The sequence below is a fragment of the Parus major genome, chromosome 3 (genome assembly GCF_001522545.3).
Source record: "Parus major isolate Abel chromosome 3, Parus_major1.1, whole genome shotgun sequence".
NCBI classification, from domain to species: domain Eukaryota; kingdom Metazoa; phylum Chordata; class Aves; order Passeriformes; family Paridae; genus Parus; species Parus major.
In genome coordinates this window covers 68,065,283-68,073,813 of record NC_031770.1, presented here as the reverse complement: position 1 = coordinate 68,073,813, position 8,531 = coordinate 68,065,283, and the positions used below count along the sequence as shown (strand labels likewise).

The 8,531-nt window shown below is 45.6% G+C and overlaps 1 protein-coding gene across 1 annotated transcript in view; it reads right to left on the bottom strand.

The window, feature by feature from the left end:
- Positions 1-5,117: 5,117 nt before the first annotated feature.
- The window catches only part of METTL24 (methyltransferase like 24), a 37,560-nt gene continuing 34,146 nt past the window's right edge, over positions 5,118-8,531 (bottom strand). The window contains exon 5 of the mRNA XM_033512841.1: positions 5,118-6,640. Coding sequence (XP_033368732.1) covers positions 6,326-6,640 — 315 coding nt within the window. The 3' untranslated portion in view covers positions 5,118-6,325. The remainder of the gene's footprint in view (positions 6,641-8,531) is intronic.

The following is an 8,531-nucleotide window of genomic DNA, read 5'->3' as shown; positions in this document are numbered from 1 at the left end:
GAGACTACTTAAGGGACTTGTTACTGTAGGTTGACTTCACTAGCATACACTCAAAATTTTAAGCCTCTTATTTTGCAGTAAAATATGGGGGTTTTTTTCTGTTAGGCTTGCTGATAAGCAAAGCAGACACTACGGCCGTCTTGCAGCACTCAGAGGAAACTGCTTGTGGCAGAGTTATGGTTACAGAAGCTGCTTGCAGAATTTAAAGCTTTCAGAAACAAGCTGCAATAACTTTCAGTGAGCCATGGACCTGTAAATTCACCAGGCACACTGGAAGTTTGTCCTCAGATCTGTTTGTTATCTTGTATGACAGAATATTTAAAATGTGTTAAATGCACTGAGCCTTTCTGATTCTCCTTTTGCCCTGCTGTGCTTCACACCACTGGGGGACTGCTCAAATGAAATATTGCTGTGTTGGTCAAGAGTAAGAGGTTCTCATTAGGCCTTTTTGGTTAATCTGGAAGATGTCAAGGCTAACTGAGCCTGCTTCTCTGGTTTGGGAAAGGAAGACAGCAACGCAAATCCTCTGTGGAGTCATTTCAGTAATAGGAACTTTATGGAGCTTCAAGACCACTGACAGTTATCCAGACATAGTTCTGGGAGCTGTAAATCTTTCCCATTGTCCCAGCGTAATTGCCCCACACTTGGTCTTTTGCTCCTATTCCCCAGCAAAACTCTATCTAATTGTGAAATAAGTCTTTCCTTTTCTTGGTGGAGTTTAAACTCTTGCAAAACGATATTAAGAAGAAAAAAAAAAAAAAAGAAAAATGCACTGCCCTAGAGGAGTTGTAACAATTTCACCTCCCACATTAGCTTGCTCCAGGGTGATTTCCCCAAGCACCCCCAGGCCTTTGCTCAGGGCTGTTGTTCATATTTTGCTTTGGCATCCCCATACAATCCTGCTTTGCCAGCTCTTCCTCATGTACACTCTCAAACAATAATCCCTTCCAGTATTCCTTGGAGATAAAAAGGGAACTCAGACTCTGAATTCATTTGTTAGGCCAGACATCTACAGGAAAAAGAAGGAAGGCCTATTCCCTGGAGTTTCCAAAACCTTGCTGAGTTTTGTCAGAAGAGCTTCCCTGCAGCAAGCTCCTTTCTCTGCCCTGATGCTGATGCTTTGAGAGTACCTTGGGGCAGCAGGATGAGTGGGTTTTGTTTGCTTTTTGTCATTATTTCTCCAATATTAAATGAGTGGAATAACATTATGGAATATTTCTTAGGATCCTGAATTCTCCTCTTTCTTGGAGCAATTTTTCTTTCATAAAGAAGAATTGAGAAGTCATTTCAGGGCCTCTCCTGCCTGGTAAGTCAGTTTGAGAGGTCAGCATGGGGTTGTCTGATGAAGTCCAAGTCCCTGTGTCTTGGCTGCTCTTGGCTGGCGTCGGTGGAGAGCCACCAGTGGAGAGCCACAGGTCCTCTTAGGGCAGAGCTGCTGCTGCTGCCTCAGATGTCTGACACCAGTCAGGCACCTGTCCCCACCTCCCTGCAAGGGCAGTGGCACCCTGGGTGATGGCTCCACTTTAGATATCTGTAGGTGGATACAAGGGTGGGATTCACATTGTTTGTGATTGATTCAGAAATGGAATTTCAAATATAGAGGGGGGAAATACCAGCTGAGACACTAAAGTGTTTCCATTACTTGCAGAAGTTTTGTACCACTGCGATTCCCCTCAGAAAATTGCTTAAACTCAAAGATCTATGTTGGTAATCCACCAAAAAGAGCAGAGACATGGCACTGCTATTCACATTTGAGTCATCACTTCTAGGCAGTGCAGAGCAAGTTCCTGATTTCCCTGTGCAAGGTGCTGCCTGTTGGGATAAGGGATGTAACACGGGCTGTTACAAAGGTCTCCTTCTGAACAAGGTAAAACTCTTTGCATGAGATCAAACTGCATTGTGAACAGGGACTTCTATTTAAGGGCAGAGATCCATTCATTACTCCAGGTGGTTCCCTTCAAGAGCCAAGCTTGCTCTGCAGATGCTGCCCCTGAAAGCCAGTGGAGGGGGGCAGGTATAAATACATCTCTGAATGTAGGTCAGCTCTGAACTTCTTCTGCCACTAAACCAGGTCTATACTGACTGCAATTAAATGTCACATTGTGTTAACAAGCAGGAAAAAATCAAGAGTGATTTCCTGCTGAATAACCCTGAGTATCCTTTCAAGGACAAGGGAGCGGCTAATGAAGCTCACAAAATCAAAGGTCTGTAATGAACCAGATGGTCTCAGCTGTTGAATTATTCACCAGAGAGAATGAGTGCCATTTCTTCAGGTGTGCTTCTGGGTGATATGTCTTCTTGGCATCTGCCAAGAGAGGCCAGACATATGTTCCCTTTACACTTTCTTTGTTCTTTCACAGTGGAGAGGGACTTGAAGAACAATCCTTCACAAGTCACAATGAGATCAAAGCCTGGGGCCAGAAGTACATGCAATAAATGACAGGTCTTGGAGTGCAGCAGGAGTTCAGACCTTTGTTTAGGCAAATTTTGGAACCTCCAAGGAAGCCAATGTGACATTCAGAAAGGGCCCAGTTTTCCTAGAGGAGTGTATTAGTGTTCTAAGAAATTCCCCTCTGTGCTGCTATGGGGTCACCATGGAAAGCTCATGTTGCAGTATCAGCTAGGATAGTTTGAGGGGATTCACATCTGTTTGCTTCTCTTCATCTTCCTCAGGTTATGGACAGCACCTTTAAGTTCTGATTCACAAATATGTGTGATTTTGTAAATCATTGTGAGTTTGTCTGAAAGAGAAATGCCCTCACCCACAAAAGGATTTTTAGAAGTAGTATTGCCCCTACCCCTGGGTCATCTCTGCAAGCATCCCCTTCAACCTGAAGCATCTCCTGGTGGAATTGTCCAGCTGATGCAATAAAGGTTACACATCAGGAACAAGACTTGTCATTATGTCTTTGTTAGCTGGGGTTGGCACTGGCTGTGGCCACCATGAATGGCCTGAGGATTGGGCAGGAAGGAGGCTCCTGGGCTGGAAGCAATGAACTGGTTGCACTGGAGAGCTGATGCACAGGCCTGTGCATGTGGGGAGATGCCCAGTGCACCTGGGGACAGCAGGACAGGAGAATGGGGGAGAGTAGAGCTGGGCAATACCTGTAATGGTGATGCTGAGCAGATTTGGGGCTGAGTCTGACTGAGGTGGCAGAGTCACCATCCCTGGATGTGTTTAAAAAAAAAGACTGAATATGGCACTCAGTGCCATGGTCTAGTTGAGGTATTAGGGTATTGGTTGGACTCAATGATCTTGAAGGTCTCTTCCAACCAAGTGATTCTGTGATTCCTCCATGGCCATGCAGTTCCCAGTCTCCAGGCTGTGGCTACAAGGACAGAATGCCCTGTCCCCACTGCTTTTAATGGTGTGCTCTCTGTACCTAGCCCTTGAAGAAGGGAGAAGCTGTGGTGATTTCTGTGCAGGTGTGATCTGGGAAGAATTGTGGAGTACAACACTGGCATGTGGTTACTGGAAGGAGATGATCTTTAAGCAGATCAGGGGCAATTGTGCCTAGGTAGGGCAGTGGGTAGACTCAGACCCCACACAACATCCCTCAGCACCAGCCTGTCCACTGCAGCAGTCAGCCAGCACTGTCTTGTGTCCCTGGGCACGTACCCAGCAGCTCAGTCATTAGCAGACAGGAACTGAATTCATTTAAAGGTCTGTCCTTTAGGTAAAAGAGATCAATAAAAGAGAAGGGGTAAAGGCATAAAAGCAAGACCTCAGAAAGGAAGGCTGTAACTCTGCTCTAGGAGATGTGGAGTAGAAAAGCACAGAGAGTGCATTAAATAAGCACTGCTCATTTTCTCCTATAATATCACATAACTGCCTCCAGAATGATAAATGGCTTTTATCTACCCTGTATTAGAGATAAGGTTTTCTTTAAAATTACCATAGTTATTGGAATCTTTTTTGCCAAAGATGTATTTGCTGTAGCCTGAAGTGTTCCTGACACTACCTGGCAATCCCATGCAAGAGATTAGCTGAGGGTTTATTAAACTCCCTTACTAACCAAAGAACCAGGATGGACCTCTACTCCACTTCTGTAATTTGCATATCACCATTTTTACTTCAGGGAAATAAGTGATGGAAGATACGCATCTGTTTTGAATTTTAACACCTGAGAGAGGTCATGTAATTTATTTTTTAACCTCTGTCCATTGGTTTCTTAAACAAATTATAATAAGCTACTAGGCTGCTTACTCTAAGACTAGTTAGGAGGAAAAACCTGTACAGTGCTAGAGCCCATATTTTTATGCTTTATTAATCAGGACTTGCAGCTGGACTTTTGCCACCCTATTATTTGAAAAATGGGAGTTGAGCCATTCTGCGGAGCAGTGAGCGTGGCCATTCCAACATGCCAGGTATTAGTTTAGGAAACCCTGGCAGGCTCTTGCATTTTGATGAATCTCCTCACGGCTCTGCATCGTTAAACAACTCCAGTACTTAATGTATGAGGGTTGTAGCAAGGCTGGCTGTCACAAAGAAGGCATTTCTTACTCATTTTTCAGAGGTTGTGGATCTCTTGGATTGTGCATTACCTGGGATGGCAGTAGGTAGCTCAGCTCAGAGAAAAGTGCTTTGCCCAACATCTTGGACATGGAGAATTTAACATATCTGCATCAGGTCATCTTGATTTTGATGAAGAGCTGAGGACACGTTGGGCACCCACAGCGCCCTGCTCTGGGTGTCTGCAAAGCCCTGGTCCAGCTGGGATGTGCAGGAGCACAAGCAGGAACTACTTTTATAGAATCATAGAATATCTCAAGCTGGAAGGGACCCAATAAGGATCATCAAGACCAACTTGCAGCTCCTCACAGGACCTAAACCTAAACCAGGTTTAGTACTAAGAGAGTCATGCAGAGATTCCCTGAACATGGTGCCATGACCACTTCCCTGGAAAGCCTGTTCCACTGACTCACCACCTTCTGGGTTAAGAACTTCTGCTTCATACCCCATCTGAACTTCCCCTGAGACAGTTTCATTCCATTTTTTCATGTCCTGTCACTGGTCACAAGAGGAGATCAGCATCTCCCCCTCCACCACCTCCCTTGAGGAAGCTATAGACTTGTAGAAGTCAGAAACCAAAGTTCACATACCAAACGCACAAAAGTGGTGACATCTTGTATTTTAATGCAAAGTTTAATGTCAATATTCATCCAAAGATAAGAAAAAATCCAACCTGCTATATATATATTCTTAGCTCCCCAATTCCTTAGCTCTTTGCAGAATGTCAAAGGCTCCCATGGGCACTGCAGACAATCCACATTCCAGCCTGCAGAGCCCCAGCACAGCTGCATTCCTGGGCACCTGCTTGGGCCACCACCTCTGCCAGCATCAGTGCAGATCCAGGGTCTGGCCTTCTTATGCCAGAGAGAGGTGGTGAGGCACAGCACTGGAAAAGGCCCCAGGAAATGTTCAACTAAACCCCAAAACAAACAAAAAAGACCAGGTTGCATTTTCATCTCTTACCTATAACTCACTAGATCAAAAACCACTAGCTGCAGCCATTGCATGAGTAATTTCAATCAAGCTGTTCTTTGAGCAGATGAACTAGGGAAGCCCTGTCTTCTGTGGCTGAAGGCTCTTGTGGGTGAGGAAGGGGAGCTCTGGCAGCAGCTTATCCAGCAGCTGAGTGTCTCTGTCCCACTGTCTCCTGTGTCAGTAGCGTTGAAGTCACTTTCTGCAGCCAGACTAGCTCAAAAAACCTAAGTCAGGGCACTCAGAAGCTGCTCAAAGAAATAGAAGTTTAGTTTGGTGGTGATTTCTGTCTCAGCCAAATTAAGCTGAAATTTGCCAGTGGGTTCAAGAACATACTGTTCTTGCCTAAAATTTGTTCCATAGGAAACAAGGCCAAAGTAAAATAGGTATAAATCAAAGATGATCACTTTAAAGAGAAGTAACACTTGACATTTTCTTAAAAAGACACCTCACCACAAGCACTCTCCTGCCCAGGGGCTGGCCCTGCTCAGCCAGCACAGCTTCCCAGGGCAGCCCAGAGGGATGCCCTCCTTGCTGGCATGCTCAAGCACAGGGCAGCCTGGAAAAGCCTTGCTCTTAGCTCCCCCAGACAAATCTTTACGGAAACCTCTGTCCTCTGGGACAATGTACCCACTGGCAAATATATTGCTATACAAAACTGCTCCATGTATCTTCTCCTAGTGCCAGCTCTTTTGACAACATATAAATATAAAAGCCAGCTCATTTTGTTAGCAGTCACTGTGTGCATATTTAGCAACTTTAGCTAGTGACGCCAAAATCCTCTTCAATAACGCTACGGGGCCAGATGGCTTGCAATCACACATCATAAATTCCTTTCTGCTATTTCCATCTTGTATTTACCCAGCTCAGTGTGTAACAGCTACTGGCGTTGAAGGCTTCCTTTTTCAGAAACACCTGTGGTTTTGATAAGTCTTTGTAGGTATGAAAAAGCTTGAAGTCCTTCAGCTCCAGTTCTCGGAGCAGACTGTACCAGTACCGCACCACGGTGCTGTCATTGCCACTGACCTCAAACCCAGGCCAGTGGATGTGCACCTCAAAGACCAGCTGTCCAATCTGCTCAACAACATCTTCCAGGATCAGGTTTTCCAAAATTTTCCACTCGGCGCTCTCCACGTCTGCCTTGAGGACATCGATCTGCAACAAAAGCACCATTACTATGTGAAAATGAGAAACTTTGCAGTAACAGTAACATCTGAGGCCAGGGTTGAGCATTTTTCAATACACATGGTTATTCATTTTGTATTTAAAAAAAATAAATCAAAAAGTCTCAGAGGGCTAACACAGGCAGTACACAGTGCTTCACGCTTGACTGTTCACAGCCCTTTCCCTCCCACCTCCAACTCATGGTCAAAATGCTGTGTACTCCAAGCTCCTCCTATAACCAAGGCATCTTACTGGTTCCTTCACAATCCTTGGGTGGCATCACAGCTATGAAAGAAGACACAAAACCAAATGACAGACCCAAACCCACTAACAGTACCTGCACCACAGTTGGGTGCTCGTGAGCCATATGCTACATGCATCACACAAGTGCAAGAGGAGGCCAAAGCAAAAAAATGAACAATGTGAGCAGCTCAGGTGATCTGCTGCCCTTGGCCAAGTTGCTGGCTGAAGCTTTCACAGGCATCACTACAGATGCTGAGAGAGGAGGACCAAAACAAAGGATAACTGTGCAAAGACTCTTCAGGATTTTAAGGGCAACTCCTCCAAAGAAAAAACCATAGAGCAAAAGAAGATGTGAAGGTGTTTGAAGGGAGTAACAGATCTACAGAAAAGTGCTGTGTTCTAGTTTTAGACCATTATTTAATTTTGTAGTGAGATACTTTGCAATCCAACTTCTCACAGCCCAACACAACAGTGGGTTGACTTTGTTTAGAGATTAGCTGGGGGAGGTGAGCTGATGCTTTAACATAAAAAGAATGTTTCATCACCATTTCACACCTGGTAGAAAACAATGACCACAGTGCAGCAGCGGTCACAAGCTGCAGAGCTCAGCTTGTTTTCCAGAGCCCAGCAGGAGAAAGTCCTACACCATGAGAGTAGGGCTTGCTTCTGCCCATCTGCTCACACTCAAGATGGGCTTGAAGTGAAAAACAGAAGACTTTATTTAGTAAAGAATTCCTAAAAAAAAAACCCCAAAGAAAACCCCCCAAAAACCCAAAAATCAAACCATGCAAAAAACAAAACAAAAAAAAAAAAAATAACCAAAAAAACCAAAAACCCAACAAAACCCCTAGATTCTCTCTGGCAGTCCACTTTAACCATTTATTTGTGGCAGTATCAAAAAAGGAACCTGTGCAGGCATAGGAGAGAAATGTGGGCAGGTAATGGAAAAGCACATCCAAGGCAACTGTTCTCCTAAGCTGCCCCATCCCAGGGCACCTGGCTGGTGTCATGCCATGCTCCATCTGTGGGGGTCACAAACCTCTCTGCCCTGGGCACAGGGCAGGGCTTGTGCTGTGAGCACATCTCCAGTACAACCAGAGCTGTGCTTTGCATGGGCCACGGCCAAGAAACCACAGGTCTGTGGCAAGAGGTGGCCAGATCTACCTTCCCCTGCTCCATGGATGGCTGACTGGAGGTGCTGGGGGCTGAGGTGCAGAGCTCACAGCCACGTCAGCCCTTCTCGGGGCTGTGCCCCAGCACTATGGATGGACATGGCATGGCAGGAATCTGTAGGTGCTGGACACTTGCCCATTCTGGTCTCCATCTGTAAAACAAGGGCATTAATCGCTGTGTGAGAGTGCAGGGGCTGAGCATGTGAAGGGCTGCGAGATTTGGGTGGAACAAGCTGTAAAACAGCTGGAAACAAAACACCACATTTTCAGAGCAGGACTTGAATGAGGTCCATGGTCTCAGAGCAAATCATAATAAGCCAAGGCACCGCTTGTGTGCTCATTAAGGAGGCATTGTGCCTCCTTTACACTGTAGGAGGCAGGGGGCCAGTGGAAAATGACCGAGGGATTGTGGAATTAAAGCCCACATTGTGGTATGTCCACATGGGGAGCGGAAAGGAAGGTTGCAC